The sequence below is a fragment of the Micrasema longulum genome, unplaced genomic scaffold (genome assembly GCF_059751315.1).
Source record: "Micrasema longulum isolate JH-2025_06_02 unplaced genomic scaffold, ASM5975131v1 h1tg001379l, whole genome shotgun sequence".
Classification (NCBI taxonomy): domain Eukaryota; kingdom Metazoa; phylum Arthropoda; class Insecta; order Trichoptera; family Brachycentridae; genus Micrasema; species Micrasema longulum.
This window is the reverse complement of record NW_028278565.1, coordinates 41937-63639: the sequence shown is the minus strand read 5'-3', so window position 1 is coordinate 63639 and position 21703 is coordinate 41937. Positions and strand designations below refer to the sequence as shown.

At 32.6% G+C, this 21703-nt stretch overlaps 1 protein-coding gene across 1 annotated transcript in view; it reads left to right on the top strand.

Moving 5' to 3' along the window:
• Positions 1-21703, top strand: part of LOC148275596 (uncharacterized) — an 86854-nt gene that overhangs the window by 44699 nt on the left and 20452 nt on the right. Inside the window, exons 2-6 of the mRNA XM_088235478.1 lie at positions 19092-19237; positions 19313-19949; positions 21086-21188; positions 21276-21358; positions 21433-21569. Of these exons, the coding sequence (XP_088091604.1) occupies positions 19180-19237; positions 19313-19949; positions 21086-21188; positions 21276-21358; positions 21433-21569 (1018 nt within the window). The 5' untranslated portion in view covers positions 19092-19179. The remainder of the gene's footprint in view (positions 1-19091; positions 19238-19312; positions 19950-21085; positions 21189-21275; positions 21359-21432; positions 21570-21703) is intronic.

Here is a 21703-nt window from a genome sequence, read left to right as displayed (position 1 = left end):
AACGCTTTCCGTGCATTCCTTGTCCCACCAAGGGGGTGAATATTTATGCGAAGGCCTAGGATTAGATTTAAGAATGGCAATATTTGCCACCTCGATCACTAAATCTTGTTTATTTTTTGCGATAGCATGAGAGTTGGTATTAGTACAATCGATAAAACCCTAGAATCTCCCGCTAAAGATTCTTCAAAGAGTTTCCAGTTAATTTTACCAGTAAAATATTTTGACCTCATTGATTTATGAATACTACGATATGAAGAATCTTTTATTGAGATTATGATAGTAAAATGGTCACTGGAAAAAAGATCATCTAGTAAGTTCCAGGAAGATAATTTTTTCTATAAAACCTTCAGGGACGTAATTGTTCACAAAAAACTGATTTTAAGCACCATTTTTTCATAATCGCGGCATGAACGGTGGTCGAAGAAGGAAGGTCACAAACTTGAGGATTTACCAAGGACCCTATGTCCACTGATTCTGTTAAGTTTCAAAACATAATAACCCTTTTTTTTTAAAAAGTGAAAAAAGTACATCCCGAATGACCTTGAACGTCCCATACTTCTAATAAATCTCGACAACCACCCGATGGATCTAAACCTGATTTTTGCAGTCATGTAAAGTGTCTTAAAACAAAACTACTCGTATTTGTAATATATTTTAAAAATGAAAATTAGTGCGTCAAATTCGTTTCTTACCGAAAAATACCGTAAAATACCGAAAAATACCGTATTTTACCAAAATTTTAAGAATTTTAAGAAATGCCACATGATGGATGCTACTCGGCGGCTTGAATATATGACGTGTTTTGAGATGTCACTGTAAATTTTTTTGATTTTTGCCTGTTATATTCCGGACATCTGAGGCTAATGGCCTTATGAGCCCCATTGAAATTAAAACACTTGGGGGTTTCAGAAGAACAATCCTGAGAAAGATGGCCCCCCCCAGGTAAAACGTTTCTCGGAAGACCGGCAAGCACTTTTTGTATGACCAAACTTACAGTATCGAAAGCACTGCACAGTTTGGTAGAAATACGTTTCAACGTTAAAAGAGTTTTTAATTCAAGTTCATCAAGAGTACATAAAATACGAACATTTTTTTAAGTAAGCATAACTAACGTTCTTTACATATATTCTCAATTATAGAACTCCACCATCTTTCATAAATTATATAAAATAAGAGTGTAAAATCAATTTAAGTAATAATAAAGATTTAGTTGAGTGAAAGGTAAACATAAAGAAAGATTTTTTTTTAAAGAAAAGAAAAGAGAAATTAAAAACATATAAGATATAATGTGTTTTTTTTGCAACCACCTGATATATAGAAATGATCGGGATAAACTTGCTTCTAACAGATCTCGTGGAGGAGGAGTTTTGATTGCAGTATCGACTAAGTTCTCATCACGAATGCTCGAATGTAAGAAACAAAATTTTGAACAAATTTTTGTAATGATTTCATCAAAACGAGAAAAAATAATAATAGACTGTGTGTATATTCCCCCTTCGTCTGATACGCAAACCTACAAAGATCATTATTTGGAAGTGGAATGTCTACAAAGGCGGTATCCTGAGGCCACTATTGTTTTGACGGGTGACTACAACTTACCCAATATACAGTGAGATCCAGATGGTACCAACACTAAATCTAGTGATGGCATAGACCATGGGTCAAGTGAGATAATTGAAATGTCAATGTTTTTAAATCTCCGTCAAGCAAATTATGTTTATAATTGTCTTACTCGTCTCTTGGATCTTGTTTTTTTTAATTCAGATAACATTTCAGTGCAACTTGCAAATGAAAATATTTTACCAATTGATAGATACCATCCACCTTTATGCATTAATTTTGGAACTCTTATTTTAGCAAAGTACAAAACCTCTGACGTATAATTAATTTTTTTAAAGCAGATTTTCCTGCCATTAACTCATTTATCCTTAGCAGTGATTGGAACTTTTTAAATCAAAATTTAAATATAGACGATATAATTGCACAATTTTATCATATCCTTGATACTGCCATTGAGTCATTTGTGCCTAAAACTAAATTCATAGCAAGTCATTTTCCTAAATGGTTTAGTAAAAAACTTATTGAAGTTATACTACATAAAAAGATTGCTCATAGTAATTTTAAAAGGTCTCGAGACATTAAAGATTATGAAGAATTTTCGAAATTGAGAATTTTGTCTAAGCAGCTTTCTAAAACCTGTTATCAAGACTGTATAAGTAAATTTGAAGTCGAGGCTGCATCTAAGCCGCAACATATTTTTAAATTTTCCAAGATTCTTAACAGTAGGGAATCTGGAATTCCGTCCACAGTGTATTACAAACGCAAAATGGCAGACACACCACAGGAAGTTGCCAATTTATTTGCTGATTACTTTAGCAGTGTTTATAGTTCTACTTCTAATTTTAGGTTACACAGTATTGATAATACAGATTTAATTGATTTTAACGTCTGTGTATTTACTGATTCTGATGTAAAAAAGGGGATTTGTACCTTAGATCCAAAAAAAAGCGCTGGGCCAGACAATATCCCTACACTTCTTCTTATAAAATGTTGTCCCTCTTTAACTGGTCCACTTACAAAATTGTTTAACCTGTCCTTGAAAACTGGAAACTTTCCCAAGAAATGGAAGATCTCATACTTAACCCCCATTTATAAAAAAGGAAATAAAACTGACGTCTCCAATTACCGACCCATTTGTATTCAGTCAGCCATTCCAAAGTTACTGGAATCTGTTTTGCTAACTAAGTTCACCAATGAAATTAGTAAAGTTATCACTCCGTTACAACATGGTTTCATAACTGGTAGATCAACTTTTACAAACCTCATGTTGCATCAGAATCGGTTGATCACATCAATGGAGAGACGTCATCAAACTGATACAATTTATACTGACTTTAGTAAAGCGTTCGACAAGGTTTCTCATACAATTTTAATACACAAACTTAGTTCGTTGGGAATTACTGGTAATATCTTGGAATGGTTTAAAAGCTACCTGTCATCAAGGAAAATCTTAGTAAAAGTATTCGGTTATAACTCGTATCAGTTTGAGGCATCTAGTGGGGTAACCCAAGGCTCCCACCTGGGACCAGTACTGTTTTCTTTGTTTGTTAATGACATTGTGTCGATATTTGAAAAAGTAGACATTCTTCTCTTTGCCGACGATCTTAAAATTTCAAAAACTGTTACCTCTGATACCGATTGTGGAGTTCTTCAGTCTAATTTGGTAAGGCTGTACAACTGGTGCCAGAAAAATGAACTTTATTTAAATGTCGACAAGTGTTGTGTAATATCATCTACAAGAAGTAGAAAACCCATAATATTTGATTACAACATTAATAATATCAATCTGGGAAGAGTTACACAAATAAAGGATTTGGGATAGTTTTTGACGAAAAATTGTCATTTATTCCTCACATTGATACCATCACTAATAAGGCAATGAAATGTCTTGGATATTTGCAGCGAACTGTAAAGGATTTTAATTCCATCACTACCCTTAAAGTGCTATTTACTGCCTTGGTTAGAAGTAATTTAGAATTCAATTCAACAATTTGGTCACCTTATTACAATGTTCATATTTTAAAGTTAGAAAGAGTACAACGTAAATTCCTTAGATTCATCAATTACAAACTTAATATACCCACTGAAAATATTGATTATGATAATTTATTATCTGCACTAAATATGTCAACTCTGTGTAAAAGAAGAATTATAAATGATTTATTAAATTTATATAAAATAGCAAATGGCGTATTGGACGTCCCGGAATTAACTAGTGTTATCAGCTTGAAAGTACCTCTTCGAAATACTCGGCAGCTAACGTTATTTTTTTAATCTTCTGGCAGTCACAATTATTATTACAATTCACCAATACCTAGACTACACCGGCTAGGTAACGAGTATGGTGAAGTTGATATATTTTGTCTGTCTTTATATAAATATAGGTTAAGTATTCAAAAGGTTATAAATTAATTTGTGTAAAATTTCTTAATATTTTTCTTTATTTACTATTTTTTTTTCTCATGTATCGCTATAATAATGTATGAACTTATATGTATGTATATGTATGCGTGTATGTTTTCACATGTAATTTTTTAAAAATATTTTTCTATGTACCATATACCTATGTTGGTACATTTTATGATTTTTACTTATTATTGTATCTTTTAGCTTTTCTTATGTTATCTTTAATTTTAACTAAATTTACATATTCATGTTTCACTGCTGCACTTAAATGTAATTTCTAAAATATGTAAAAGCCCATAGGGCGTGTAAATTAATAAATAAATAATAAAATAGACTAAAATTAATTTACATACACAAAAATAAGGATTAGGCATTCGATTTAAGACACATAGTAATGTTTTTTTATAACCATTTGCTCTATCATGATAAATGTCAATGTTAACTTTTTTTTCCATTTTGTTATAGAGTCTTAACATACTTGCAAGAGGGTTAGAATGTGCCATATTGTTTGTAAAAATTGGAAGGTAAAATGTATTAGGTGATCTCAGATGCCTACGGGGAACGTACAATGACACATTTTGAACACAAAACACTGAATCAACATTATTGTGAATTATATTATACAAGTACATCATATCTATAATTTGTCTCCTAGATTCTAACTTTTCAATTTTACACTAAACAGAAAAAATAATATTATTGAAAAGATCTTAACTGGATGTTATTGTTGTATGATTCCTTAGCACTCGATACGTCCACTCTCTAGCACTGAACACTCGGGAATTACCTTAAACAAGAACTTAAACATATACATAATCTTAATTCTGCTACACCATCGTATTATTAAATTAGGAACTTGAAATGTACTCGCATTCAGCACCCTAAGCCATTTGTTGTAATATAAGAGAATTTTTTTTTTTTTTAAACTATAAGTTCGATTCGCCGGAATTGATTATTATTGTCCGACTGACTTTTCTATATTCTTAACATTAAAATTTATTATAGTAAACATTCTACCATCTCTCGTATTTGCGAAACACTCGACAAGAATTTAAAAAGCCAAGATTTATTTAACTCTCCATAGTCGTATAGTAGGTACAGAAAATAATCAACAATCTGATTCAGAACAATGGATAAAATACGTTTTGTTTTCTTTTGTTCTTTATGAGTTATCATTATTTCTACAATTTTCGTTTGTTAAATGCAATTTTCCACTCTCTCTTTCTTTCATTCATCCTCTACCGCTCCTTGTTACTTCACTTATTTTCCTTTCCAGCTACCTCCTTGTATTGTCGGATTTTTCTTTTAATTTCATTTGTTATCCAGAATGTTTTTTTAATTAGTTTTTTTTTTATTGTTTTTTTTTTAACCGTAACAGGCCAGGGGCCTATTATAAACGTAGGGCGATACGTATTATAAACTCCAGTCTCAGATTTTATGGCATATACATATAATCTGTTTTTTTAACACTATCGCTATTTTTAGGAAGACCTGTTTATATATCCCGTAAATGATTATTTGAAGAATTAAGAGAACGCGGTGCATTAAATGCCAATTCTATGAAATCAAAGGAAGTTCCTACTAAATATATACCACAAAAATACCAAATCAGGGCTTTGGTAGTACTAACGATGGCAACACTGCCCGTCGATTTTTTGATAGTCAAATTCTGTCTCTATAAATAACAGGTATCGATGCTGATCTAATATGGCAATTTTCAGTAATTTCGAAAGTGAATTCCGAAGGTGAATGTGACGCCAACGAAAATGATTTCGAACAATATGCTTTAGACACTGCTAGCCTTTGTGAACGTCTATATGATCGGTATCCCACAAAATTCCTCACGGTACATCGGTGATAAAATTACTTTTACTCCCGATAGGATAATTAAGTAAAGGTGTATAAGAATCGAGACACAGAGATAAGGTACTCGTACTACCAGAACACCATACCCGAAAAATGTCAGTAACAAGCACCGATCGAGATATATTAATCAATTTTTTAATCTCATCAAACCTTGTAATTTCCACTTTTTGACCACTTCCTAAAAAAAGGTTCAATGTTACCTGTTGATGTTTTAAGTCTACTAAGAATTCCGTCCAATGATTGTGAAAATTTGAGTGACGACTTAGACTCCGATGACTCCGATGCTTTAAGCACTTAGGTTTTCTCCCATTTTGCTATTCAAATATGCACTTTTTTTCTTCATGTTTTTATGTTAATAAATATGAATTATAATATTTAAATGAAAAATAATATGACTTGTATGTATTCCTAGAAGTTTTTATATTTTAAAAATGGACTATTATTGTTTCATCGATTCCCAAGTAAAAGCAGATTAGTAATTTCAGCTTAAATCTATTAATTATACAATATTAAAATCGTAAATATGACGTTTTTTTTTTTATACTAGATCAACAAATAATTAATTGTGGTTTTTCTTAATCTCGACCACCGTGCGGCTGTGGCTCGGAAGAAGCCTCTTGTTACGTCAACACTAACTTTAATGTCACGACGCGCAATGTGGATGAGAATGGTAATGGTGGCGGCGCGGCGGGAGGGGGAGAAGGAGGGGTCGGGTCGGTGGACACTATTAGGTATTATTATTATTAAAGTGGAGGAAATTTCGCCATTTGCACGGGGGAGGGGAGGAGTGGGGGGTAGATTACTCGCAATTTGGTTGGGCGCCAATTTCAAACCAAAAAAGGTTAATTTCCAACAGAATAGGAGCAAAACTTGAGCCAGAAAGTCAATATGAGTGCATTCGTATGCAAACTTGCAGTATCATTTGTTTTTGCTTTAATGAATCTGAAAGGGTGAGAAACTTGACTTTAAGTTATCATTTAATCTGCATAAGTTATCATTATAAATAAAACCTACTCTTTAATGATGGAGAGGGTGCAGAAAAAAAATTGCATTACCTGTATCTCAGAGAATATAAATATTACCCGTAGTTTTTCCCGACCGACTTCTTACTAGGAATGCTGGACTACCGGTGAGAAGGGATATTCATTTGGGTGTTCACCTTTTTCAACTAATTGGTGGTCGCATACATATTTCAAATATTTTGAATGCAATTGGTATGTTTGTCCATGATAATTATTTTAGACAAAGGCAACACAGATTATTCTACCTACTAGGATGCAGAACCGACCTGCCAATGGTTATGCCAGAAGGTAGAAAGAGCGATCGTATGGCCTCGGATGTTGATATGTTTCATGACAGTGGGATTTCTCTTAGGAAGGCAATTTCCAAATTGTAATATGTATGTTCATTTTATATGACATTTTTCTATTTAATCAATCTGTGTAATGTTAAAGTTTGTGTAATGTATTGAGAATGAATTGGATATTCTGAAATGTTTATTTATTTATTTTATTTATTAAAAGAAAACAACAGCCATTACAACAAGAAAATAAATATTTACACATAAACCAAAATTATAGGCCAATTTTAGTTTTCTATACATTACTAAATACTCGTACAGTGTCAAAAAAATAAGAAAAAAGCGTACATTGAAATAGCCACTCCGCATTATTCTACACATAAAATATTACAATAATAATGAAATGATAAAAAAATAAAAAAAAGTTTTTTGTTTACTCGGACTTAAAAATCCTTTCACCAGCGGATCCATACGGAGTAATACGGAGCGGAGCTATCAGTCCTCACTTCTTTCTTCTTTCAAACAAGAGAAAATAATTACAATATTAAAGTGTACAAAAATAAAATATTAGGTAGGTACAGTTAGATTAAATTATAATTATTGTTCTCAATGTAAACATGTTTTGTGTTAACAACACACCAGCTACCGCTGTCAAGTAACAACAAATCGGTAAATGAAAAATGTAAGTTTTACTTTACGGAAATACATAATTTTATTATTATTTACTTATTAACGTATCATTGTATGATAATTTTTTTTGTTATGAAATTAATATTGGTTTTATTTTTAAAATTATTATTAGTATTTACTACTGATAGCATAATGATTATAAATGAAGATAATTTATTTACAAACAACAACTTCTTTGCACCATAAAAGGCCGGGAGGCCCAATAGGGAAATATCACATACTACGAATACCGATAAAAATATGTCAAATGGATTTAGAAAATATAATTATATTTTTATAATCAATATGGATATTGTAGAAATATGTTTTCATTCTTAATTTTTAAAATAAAAATGTTAAAAAATACGCCTTTACAAAAACGCTAAACGGTCGTGACGGTAGTGACGTCACAAACCGCGTTCGTCTTCAATGCCTGGCTATTTTGCATACTGTTTGTACGGGCTGTCATTGTCGCGTGCTTTTTATAAAGGATTTTGACGTTGTGAATTATGTATTAAGTTATAACTGTAAATTATAATTATTCTACAGTGATAAAGAAATCATTAAAAATAATGGAAGACGGAATTTCAAAAGCCCAATTGGATAATTTGCCAAAAGATGATGCGATTATTTTAGCGTCTTTTTTTACTACAAATATGCAGTATAATAGTGCAAAAATTCAAGGAATCAAGGCTGCAAGGTAAGTAATTATTATAAATATTTGTAGATTTAATGTATTTATCAATTATATGTGTTGATGTTTGACATGAATCATTTAAATAGTATCTTAAACATTCCCCGAATACAAGTGTCATTCTAACCTCGTTTTGTGTTAGAAAACCAGTTGGCATTATAAATTGTAAATATATTAAACATCCTAAACTTAAAAAAACGAAAGCATGTAAATATTTAACAATGATGATAAAATAATATCGATGTGTACCAATTATTATTATGTAAAATATTGATTAAAAATATTACTTGACAAGTCATAACCTAATTTTTTGTTCCCGATGGTTAAGAACGAAGTTTATGCTATTGTATGTGTACATTTATAATCCGTGTCCTTCCTAAAATGTATGATTTGCTTTTTAAATCTATACTTATATTTAGCAATAATGTACTTGGCATCAGATAAATGTTATATTCAAGACATGAATGTTTATTTTTTTTTTTTTAATCACTGGATTGATAGATATTGACGATTATATATTTTTTTTACACAGGTCGTCCAGGAAAAATATGGCAATAATGCAATTGGATACGTGCACGTTCAACGAATTGGAGCAATGTGTTTAGTAAAAGCACGTGTCACACCGGAGCACAAAGTACGCCAAAAATAATATTCTGTTACTTTGATATGAAATGAAATGGAGGAAATAGTGGAGTCTTGTATATGTGAAGATTGTCCAGTGGCTCAAGGTTAGTAGCAATGTAACAAAATGTTCATCATCTGACTTGTACTTTGTTTTGAGAAAGCAAGAATAAAACCGTTTTATTGTAATTATTTTTGACCTGTCATAATAAGTATTCAGAAATATCTAATATATTTTTAATTGGCAACTAAAACTTTTCGGTATAAACAAGTATTTTCTCCATCACATTAACTTATTTAATCTAATATCCCAGATTAATATATTATGATATGAAGAAAAGAAATGTGTAAAATGGGCGCAAATAGTTCTATATTGAAAACAACAGTATTTGACGCCTTTTACAGTTTTTAAATTGCATACCAGCTTTTAAAAAGGAGTTAATAGATTTTTACCTGAACCTTTCTTATGACTTGAGTGAAAGGAATAAAACGTGTTCATGTAATCCATAAAATTTCAACAGTTTAGCTAAAATAAAGTAATATAATATCAGAAAAATCCTCTTTTTGAAATATAAACCTCGTATATTATAGGCAAAGTAAAAAATAATGCAACTCCCATTTGAAAAAATCCATAGAATTCAACTCCAACATCATATTAAGATGGTATGACCAGTTATATAAAAGTCAGTAAAAATACTAATTTATTTTCAGGAGGTTGCAAGCACGCCGTTGTTCTTTTGTCATGGCTTCATCGTCGAAGTAAGGAACCAATAACAGGAGGGTGAGTGCCGGGAACAGAGTGAACTGTGAACTTAAATTAACCTCGGCAAATAAATGTTTGCCACAAGAGGCAAAATTATCAGTTCACAATGGAGTCCTGATCCCGACTCTGATGTATGGGAGCATAGAGTAGGCTGAAATGCGATCTCTCAGGCGAATGTGTACTGAAACTATGTACGATAGATGCACAAATGTCGATATCCGTACATTATGTAATGCTGAGGTAGGCATTATCAACAAAATTAAGAAAGGAGCTGTGCGTTGGTTTGGACATGTAGAGCGAATGAACAGCGAAAGAACGGCTAAAAATATTTACAATGTGAATGTTGATGTATGCAAAAATAGAGGGAGACCGAAAAAGACAAGGCATGACCAAATTCAACAAATACTTGAAGATAGACATGTCAAAAGTCATCCATGCAATAAATAATATGATGTTATAAACTATAAATACGTACGTAGAACTGTTCTGTTTCCCAAATAAATTTAATTAAAAAAATATTGTCAACGTACCCTATGTTTCTTATTTTTTATATATTCTGATTGTTTGTAATATTGTACCTTTTTTATATAACAAATAAAAGCTGGTTTTGTCAGCATTGAAATTGAATTGATTTTTGAACTATTTATTTCATTTCTCTTTTACTTGCAATCAATCACAATCGGCTGCGATGAAGGTTGTTAACTCTTCAAATATCTGAGCGTGGTCCATTTGGTCGAACTCTATAGCAACAAATGCTAAGTAAAGTTTGCTGTAATGGTCAACCAATACACAATTTTTATTTATTATTAATAAAAGATTCAATTTGAATATTTTTTTTTTTCCAGAATAAGATATGGTCATAATATGTATTACGTACTGTTTTTTTTACGCCCAAGGGGCATTTAAAAAAAAACATACGAGGAAAAAGTCCAGCAGTGCTAGATCTAGACTGTAGGGGGGGTGAAGCAACGTGGCAACCCTGTGCTTGGTCAGAAACTCCCTCACCAACAGCGTGGTGTGGCATGGCGCGCTATCGTGGTAAATCTTTCAAGAATCGGCGATGTCTGGCCTCATGGGGAAGACGTGTTTGTGCAACCTGTCAAGCACGTCCACGTAAAAAATGGCATTCACAGCTTATCTAGGGGGTACGAACTCCCTGCGAACTATACCGCGACGGTCAAAAAAGGAGATTAGCATAGATTTGACCCTTGACTTGCTCATTCTGGCTTTCTTTGAACACGGGGAGTTGTTGGTGAGCCACTCGGTGCTCTGGTGTTTGGTCTCCGGGCCGTTATGGTCGTCACTGGTTATCACATTGTCAAGGAAATTTGGGTTTTCTTGGACACAGTTTCGAATTTCCTGCGAAATTTGCACACGATTCACTTTTTCTTTATCATCTAGGACTTTTGGCACACTCATGTTATTTTTCAAATCCTTTTTCAACTGTAATAAATAGAAATTCTTAAATGAAAAGCAATATATTATTTACACACTTGAATAAATATCATTACAATACCGATATGATCCGAGACTCATTGGATAAATAAAAATACTCGCTATGAACGTGGAAAAGTATAATATATCGACTGCGTAGCGACAAAATAAATGTTAGGTTTTACGAAATGTCAGAATTTCCGTGATCAATGACAAACTAAATACATTTAAAAACAAACGAATACTTTAAATAATACTTACTTCAAAGTGATCTTCACAACAATAGATAACGGATTTGGAAGTAAACATTCTATTTTTCTTTATATCTCTCTTCATAGCGAAGCACTATTTTCTTCGTATTGATGCATCTTTGGGCACATTTGAAAACATTTTTTCTGGCGTTGTCTTCAAAGTAATCCTGCACTTGGGTACTATACAGTATTAAAAGCCCTTTATTTTAGATATAATGCACAAAAAATAATTGTAAAATCTCTAATATATGTAAATAAACTCAGATGAAATAATGCACAAGAGTTTCTGCATACAAAAATGACAGAACGTCAAACTTAAACGCGGTTTGTGACGTATGACGGGCGTGGCCTATGAAATAAAACGTTTTCGCGGGAATTCAAAATGATGAATTTAAAAATATTTTTTATGCTACTAATAAGTCCAAAAAAAAATTTTTTTTTGGCTTTGAAGTATTTCATTTACCCTTATTAATTCATAATTGTAAAATAAAACCCTAATATTTCCCTATTACGGTGGTGAATTACATCACAGAACACCCAGGCTTTAGAAAAATCACATTTGATTTTTGTGTTCACTTAGGGAATCGAGCGTCTTAACCACTACACGAAATAAGTAAAACACATGTTTTAGATTTAACTGCTGTGAAAGGTTTTTTTTCTTCTGATATAATGAACAATTAAACTTAAAGTTTTAAGAGATTTTTCTTTTTTTTAAGGGATCAAGGGATTTTTTAAAGGATTTTTTGTTTACTTAATTTTCCTAAATCGTTTATATTTTATACCTATTATCAATGAAAATAATTATTTTTTAACACAGAGATTAAAATGTAAATAATACGGCAAAAATAGTTTTAGTGTGTCCAAATATTTTTATATAAATATTAAAGTAAAGGGAGTTATTATATAGTTTACTTATATAACAACAGAGATGAAGAATATTTTCCGATGTCAGATGAATTTCACCCACGTGAATGAAGATGTAGACTCTTTTTCCTATAGATGCATAGACTTCCATAATATGTTATATTATATTCTTGTCAAAAATATTTTTCATCTCTTGTAATAATGTTAATCTAAATTTTGTATTTTATATAATACTTTATTTTATTTATGAAATTCGTTCAGACTTGTCCATAAAATTGAAGTAAGTTGTAATGGTGTATTTTTAATAACCTCTTTTCATATCCCCTCTATCCCACCTGCTGACGCGCCTTTAAATAGAAGCTTAGCGGGTTATTCCTTTTAAAAAAAATACAGTATAATAATTATAATCATACGCACAAATTAAAAAATGGACACGACTGTACTTCAATAATTGATAATTTAAACAAATAACTTTTAAATGAACTTTAAAATAATTCCATATTGCTAAATAAGGCATATTCGAACAAGTAGGTTACAAATGGTGCAAAAAATGGAATGTTAACATTCATTTTCATAAATAATAAAACGACATCGTTGAAAACTTATTCAAAATAAATCTCACGTATAAATATATATTAAAATCCATTGAAGAAAAATATTTGTGTAATACGCACAAAGTGCGGTTAACTTATTAGGAATTTTCATTCGGCTGGACTAAATGCTGATAGGGAAGCCGCATTCGGCTCGGGATTGCCGGAAGAACGGTAGTACCTGTTGATAAAATAAATAACATCAAATAATTATTATATGCAAAGGCCTCCCTTATAACACGATAGCTCGGTAGTGAAAGACCACCGCACTCGTGGGTAGTAGAAATCGTACCGTCCAATCATAAATTATGTACTTGTATAGACAAAAGAGAAAAACAAATATAAATGTAATCCCAGACAGTTTAAGGGTTGTCTTCTAACTGACCATGAAATATAGATATACGTATATAAAAATGCAAATTCTGATAATTACCCTATGTTCACCGACTGGTTCAGTCAGGAGATGAGACCCTTCAGAAAGAAAGGAGTTAAACACGCTATAATGTTAATAATGTCATCCCCAAGTCTCAAACTATAAAGGAGACTGAAATGTTGAGTTTATATGTGAAATGCATGACCGAGTTCAGGAATAATAACAAATTATAAATATAAAAAAATCAAACTTTACATATGCAAATAGCGTAGTAAAAATAATTTTGACCAGATAAGAAATTCATACTTGAATTAGCCAATATGAAACATCCAGAAGTGGTAGAAAAATATATACAATGTAAATTATTCCGCTGCTTACAATTATACGAGATTTATTATAATAAATAAAATATTGTTATTTATAAATAAAAGACGAGTGATACTTCAATCCACAAATTTGGAATATCCAGTGACCGGTTTCATCGCTTTCACGACGTCTTCGAGACTGGTATCTTTATTAAGGAGTTCAATGTATTTATACAAAACAGAGGTAAGGATAGAGAATTCAAAATTATATGAAAGTAAATTAAATAAAGTTAATTTTATCTTAAGGATCATTATCAAAATTTTTTCGGGTTAACTAATGAGTTGATATAATCTTTCGCGAGTGTGATTTTTGTCAATTATGATTTCCAAAAAACAAAAGTTAAAAAGTTATTATTAAAAATATATTACAATGAGTATAGTAATGGAGAATGCACGTGTGTTATCTGTTCATTTAATAAATTCTACGTCGGGTTTATTTTTTAATTTATTAATTTCGAGAATTTCTAGTTTGTCAAGTTTATGGCCTTTAGGTGCAATATGAATTATTTTTACTTTATTTTTTAAATCAAAGGAATGTTTATTCTCTATTAAATAATTGGCAAAATTTAAATTATCTTTATAATTAGACCATGACTGTATGTGCTCTTTTATGCGTGTTTTTAAGGCTCTACCCGTTTGGCGTGTATCTACGTAGCGTGTATTTTTACAGTCATTACACGGTCACTGGATATTCCAAATTTTTGGATTAAAGTATCACTCGTCTTTTATTTATATAATAAATTACAATGAACTTCCATCGAGAATTTTCACTTACAAACTTAGATTATACGAGTATTTACCTGATACAAAAATATTGTAAGAATTTATGTTTTGTCTAGTTGAAAAAATTAGAGGAAAAAATGCACCAAGTTATTATTTAAACAATATCACTGTTTTTAAAATTTCCAAATTTACTTGACAAAAAATATATTTTAGCAATGATAATGTGCAAAACATTTACACGAAATATGAATTAAATTTCTTAATAAATGTTTCCACAATGTAGGTACTCGATGAATTGACTTTTAATATAACAAAATCAATAAATACCTAGAATTAAATGACAGTTTTGAAGGTTTTAGACGTTGAAGGTGTTTTATTTAACTGTAGCCATGCGCTGGATTTTATTTTCTGGAGTTCGCAACGGAAACGGTCGCCCAGCTTTTAGGTTTTGTCGCCGGGCGTCCGCTTAGGTATTGCCGGGCGACTAAAATCGGCAATTTCGGCGCCGGTGCCGAGTACCTGACCCGTTATAAAATATGTCACACCTGCAGTCAGTCGTGCCTGGCCTACAACAATACAGAGGTGAGAGAGATACGCGGGATCTGCGGGACCTTCGGGAGTAAAGCTAATTACGCGAAGACAATCTAATTTAGTCTGTCGAAACAGTGTGTTTGTAGCTAGTGAAATATGCGGATATTTCGAGCCGAGAGCGAGTAGAGCAAGTAGCCGAGTGCTATAGTACTTATTGGACCCTAAATCTAATGCTCATAAATAAGTAAACGTAAGAATGTATCCCCACCATAAAAAAATACAATTTTTGTGTGTTTTTTTCTTAAAATTAACGCATTAAATGAATTTAGATTTAGAATGTCCAATTACCGCCCTATGTCCAATTAGTATAGCACCCACCTTATATAAATAAGCAGGTACTGATATCAACTCATCCCGGATAACGTACCTTAAAATACGATGATCGAGAATATGACCAAATCTTTACCTAAAGTATTATTTTTAAATCTTCGTGAATTTTATCAAAATAGATCTCAGCGATAACATTTATTATTGAGTAACCACGAAAATACTGTTTTGTAAAAATACCAGAAAATACTCGAGTAGAAGTCGAGTCATTTACAGGTTATGGAAATAATACGGAACTTTATGACGCATCACGCGATGCGGCAAATAAATAAGAGTGAACGAAATGATAATATTTGTTAACAAATTACAACAGACACGGAGATCATTCGAGAGAAGGAAATATGGAAGTCTAGGCATTTACAGGGCTTATGCTTACGTTGGCTGGTTCGAGCGGCCACTATACACACTTTGTAACATTCCAGGTGGCACAAATTCAGTTTTTTGTCTACAAACATTTGGACAAACTCAAAATATCATGAGAATATTTATATTGATCGATAGTCATTTCGAAACTTTAAATTGTACATTTATAATTACATCTTCCAACAAAAATACTAAAAGTAGACGCCCACATGTCCTCATTACACGCGTCGGACAGATCGTATCGAACGGATTTTATCATTATTTCTATAGTTAGTCGTACAAGTGCGGTCCGTGCGGTCCGTGCGGTCCGTGCGGTCCGTCCGATACGGATCAATGAACGCACTTGCGTGACTAAATACTCGAATACGAAGAATTCCAAAATCCGTTGGATAGGATCCAATATTCGGTATAACGGTAGCATTGTGTGATTACATTATCTATTTATTATTAGCGTGGCTAATTACTAATTACTACAGTATCGATCTCTCGATGAGATTACATCGAAACTATGAAAAGTTATTAATGTTTCCAATCAAGAGCAATAAAAGGGAGTGTAATTTCATTAGAAGCTTTTTTGTAACATCTGCCTATACAAAGGAAAGTAATAAATAAGTGGAGATTAAATAAGGCTTTCCTTTCGACGATTCTTAAGAGTTCAATTTCATAAAGGGTTGAGATGGTATAATTACGGATTTCCGATTGCGGGAGTATTAACGCGTCCGAAGCGAAGGAGGGAATAAGTACCTGTGCTCCGTACCTGTGTCGGTATACAGGTTGCTCCGTACCCTGGATTGGCATACAATACACTATACACTATACACTCTATACGGGCCACCCGCATCCCGTGGTCTAACACAGGGCGTTCCGCATCCTAAGCCCTATACCATATTTATTGTATTTTTGCAATCGCAAAAAAAGCATGAATTTAAATGTTCATTTAAACAAAAAAAAAGTTCATATAATAAAACAAGTCATTTGTCTTTATATATATTTAATAAATTTATTACATTTATCTTGTTTCCATATTCGGTTTTTAAAAAATATTTTTAACATTTTTTTAATTTTATTTATTTATTATTTGTTTTATACGCCTTCACTCGTATATTCGGGATTCGGAATTAAAGATTAATCATTTGAAAAAAAAAAACGGTTCAAGTATTTTAAGAGCGCTAAAATAAAAAAATAAAAAAGTATAAAGTTAGAGTAAAATCGTATTTTTACATATGTATAGTAGATTTGTAGATCTACACGTTATATGGGGTCGGCAATATCTTGGTAGTAAATATTTGTTTGTATTTTTGTACTACTAGTCAGGAGTGCTATTTATAGATTTTACCTATTAAAATAATCACGCAAAATCTCTATCTATCTCTATATATCTATCTCTGTCTTTTTCATTTTGTCAAATAAAGTATGAAGAGTACGTAAGAAATTGACGAACATACAATGTAACAGGATTTATTTTAAAATTGCTTTGTCTTGAAGCGGTATATTTTACGCATTCGGCGGCAAACCGTACGATCCAACTTACCGACTACAGCCCCCAGCTAATTACAATTAAAATAGTATATTATGCACTTGTACAGTCATTGCTTTCCTATGGAATAGTTGGATGGGAAGGAGCTTATAACAACCATATTAAATCATTAGAAACTGTTCAAAAATTTATCTTAAAAACAATGCTTCCAAAAAATCGCACTTTTCCCTCTTTCCAATTGTTCCAAGAAGCTAAACTTTTAGATATAAGACAAATATATTGTTTTTACTGTTTAAAATATATATTTAAGAACCAAAATGTATTTACAAGTAATTCAAATAGGTCAAGTCAAAGAAGGAATCGTGTGTTAGAAATACCACATTGTAAAACGAGGCTAGCAAAAAGACATGCATATTTTATAGGCCCAAAAATTTTTACTGATAATATTTCATTGATCCTAATCTTTCAAAATTTTCCTTCTTTTAAAAAACACACATTATCCAGGATTCCAACTAAAGATATGAACTCTGTTTTTCTATGATTTATTTAGTTGCCCTTTAATAATAATGAACATTTTTATGTTTTTTTTTTTATTTTTAAGTATTTCCTTTTTTAATTAATATAAAATAAAAAATTACCTTATAATCTTTTACATGATATTTCCTTTTCTCTTTCTAAAATAACAAAAAAATATTATACCTGTCTATTTATTATAGGAACAAAAATTCACAAACATCTCTTGAATACCCACGAACAGGCCTTGCCTTTGTGGGATTTTTGTTTACTATTTATGTATTTCTTTGCTATTTAAATATCCATTTTTTTTATTCCTCTATTTTGCCTCTTATGTATATCGTAAAAAAAAACAAAAAAAATAAAAAAATATGCATATACATATACGGGCGGGCATATTATCTTTGGGGCAATATCTTTCGACATACCCAAACCATTCAGATTGAGAAAATTACAAGTACATGGACATATTATATTTTCATACTAAACTTATGATTTCATACAAAATTAAAAACAAAAGGTATGTCTATTGAGATGTCCATGAAAATAATGTATTAAGATGTGTATCACCAGAATACAATAATAATTATGGATGATAGGCTCTTAACACAAACTGGGTAGAGTTAAACTGTCATAATTCATAATTCTGTTATTCCCACGTATCTGATATATTTAGTGAAGGGTATTGTTTCTATAGAACAAACTTTTTGAACTTTTTCAAAGATGGTAATTATATTTATATATTCATGCATTTCATATACAGTTTTTTGTTAACTTTGCCTAGCTGTGTGAAACAGTACTTATGATTTTCTTGTTGTTTTACTGTAGAATGTTTTATTATTTAAACTTTCTACTGAATATGCTGAAATAATTCAGGTTATTTTTTTAAATATAAATCTTGTATAATTTTTTGTTTGATTTTTAAATTTTTTTATAAATCCTGTTTTTAAAATTCGTGTTTTTAAAAAAAATAATATATTAAGCCAAATATGTTAATATTATAAATGTTTGTAAAAGGCAGATTTGCCGTTTATGTTAATTAAATAAAATAAAATAAAATAATTAGTGATACAAATCATGTCAAAAAATAACACCAGTTATTGAAAAGGTCACGCGTTTAAAAAACGCCGTTTCTTGCCATCGCTAACCTAAATTCAACCACCTGAGAGTGATCCCACTGATCTTTGGGCCAGCTTCCAAAATTTTACATTGATGTACTCTTTTTATTTTCTTCGTTCCCATTCTTGCGCTTGTTCAGCTTTGCTATTATTACTAAAACTATATTTTTAGATAGGCATACTATTATTATTATGAATATAATTATAGAATGTTCTGTTGCAGTGGTCGGTGAAGAAGATGATGCTAAAATCCAACTAGAGATGGAACCCGCAAAGGAAATCGGGGTGAGGCGGAGAAGGGGACCCGCAGCATGAAGCGTGTTCTTTCTGTAATTCTGCTGCCACTTCTACTAATACGAGCTGATATCGGTTGGTATTTCTTCTCTCTTTCTTTGTGGTTCGTGCCTTGTAAAAAGTAACTGAAAATATGCCAATTGTTCGCAGATTCGTTCACCTTCTCCCCCGTTAGACGGCATCGAGAGCCGACGGCTCCCTCATTTCATCGTTCGAGCGTTCTCCTTCATCCTGCAAGAGACAGTTCCATCGCTTCTCCGCGGTGGGAAGTGGCAGACGAATATAGTTTTGCTTCTAACAGACCTTCTACAAGCTTCGAGCAGTCTTCGACGTTCAAGTCGGGAGAACTCAAATACATGTTTCGGAATTATATCAACGCTACATATCAAAGTATGACAAAACATCCTTCGGAAGTAGAATCTGACAACATTAACATAGTCGATAATCAAACGCACAGTTATGATTCGAATGATTCTAAATCTAGTGTAAATAAACCTTTCAACAACGAAATAAGTAAGAATATGCAAATAGCAAGTGTCACGCACTCTATGGCCAACATCGAAGTTTTGTCTCAAGTGAAACAACAAAGTGCGGCTGCAGCGAAGGTCGAAGGAAATGTAAAATCGTCTCTCGGGTCGGTGGACGTGATGGTGCCGAGCCCGGCTGGCGGTGGACAGCCCGCGCCCCCGGACGGGGCCCCCAGGCAGGGGAAGACGGACGCCCCCATGCTCAACTACATATTCGACACTTACTCGACCCTAAACAAGCACACCCACAGAAACGATAGGTGAAATGACTTGTACCGGTCCATAAAGTACTCGTCGGTCAACCCGATAATATGCATTAACTGTTTTTATATAGATGAGTTATTTACATAATATATTACCAGATTTTTTAAGTGCATTAAAATATTTCGTACCCTCTAGGAGACGACATCGCCGCGCTACTGCGAACTGCTTTCAGCCTTCACCCATAACAAATACCATGAAAAACATTTTTTTTCTATAAGGCTTGTAAATACTATAATTTCGTTCTCTTCGGTCATGCAAACATTTTTCATCTTTCGTACAGCCAATAAAGGTATTTTGTTTTAATCTTGCATTATCATAAAAACAATATAAAAATGGTCATTTTTTTATTTAAAAGCGAAAAGAAGTATAAAATATAAGGTAAATAAATTAAAGTATTTCCAAATGTTTGTAGTCAAGTACTGCCCTACACAGAGTGCCGAAAACGGATATTACAATAGAGATGGAGAATACCTTCGAGAAGAATAACGGAAATGAATGGTATAAATAGCGTTTTCAGGTTTTATCAGTTTTTATATTTTTCAAATTTTATTTTGAGAAAACAAAAGAATTCCAAAAAAAATTTAGGCCGTTTATCGTTTGCTACCAATAGCTAATTTTTTTACAAACTATAAATGATTTAAATTAAGAACTTATCACAACAAAAAAATAAGAAAACTGAAATAATATGTATGGTTTGCATATTTTAGGTTGGTACATCAAATATGGATATATTAGTGAATAAAGTAAATGTTAGTAATCAAGTTACTTCATAAAAATAAGTTACTTTTTGAAAATATTAAAAAGTAAAAAAACAAAATAGAATGTACTAAACAAGTTAGTGTCTAGTAGGTATGGTACACAGGTGAAATGATTTGGATGAAAATGAAAAATCAAAAAAGATTTCAGATATTTTACTTTGCCGAAATCAACAAATGGAAGATATAAACATCGGCAGAAATTTGTGTAAGTGTAAAGTGACAACAATAACGAGGAAATTAAAATATATATTACATTCATCTCTGTTACAATAGCTATTACCATATAATAAGTTCATAATATGTTCAATTGCAAATTGATGATGATCTGTGATAATATTATTAAATTCATAATATTGTTTTAATGATTGTGTAAGGTTTGGTGGTCCTAGAATGGAGTCAGCCGGTAGCACCGTATCGGCCGACACCGGAGCCGAGGCCCACCTGGACTGCAAGGTGGTTGCCCTGCAGGACAAGCTGGTGAGTGTGCGCGCGGGTACGCGCGGGTGCGCGCGGGCGCGGGCGGCTGCGGCACGGAGGCAGTACTGACCGCCGGTGTGCTTGCAGGTGTCCTGGGTGCGGTGGAGGCCGGAGGACGGCTCGCCGGAGATCCTGACGGTGGGCAGGAGGACCTTCACGGCGGACCCGAGGTGAGGTTGGCGGCCCGGCCGGCGCGGGTGGGTGGACGTGTCGGGCGCGTGACGTCATGTGCGGTCGGTTGCAGGTTCGCGGCGGAGCTGGTGCCGCCGGACACGTGGCGGTTGGTCCTGCGCGAGGCGCGGCCGGGGGACGCGGGGGACTACGAGTGTCAGCTCAGCACCCACCCTCCTCTTTTGGGCCGCCACCGCCTGCTGGTTTACGGTGAGTATTTTGCGATGTTTCCGTCCACCTTAAATAGATAATCGTGATGCATATTGAAGAATTCAATAGTACATACGTCAATAGCGAACGCAGCTCTATGTTATACGTACAAAAATATTTCTCGTTTCCAAACA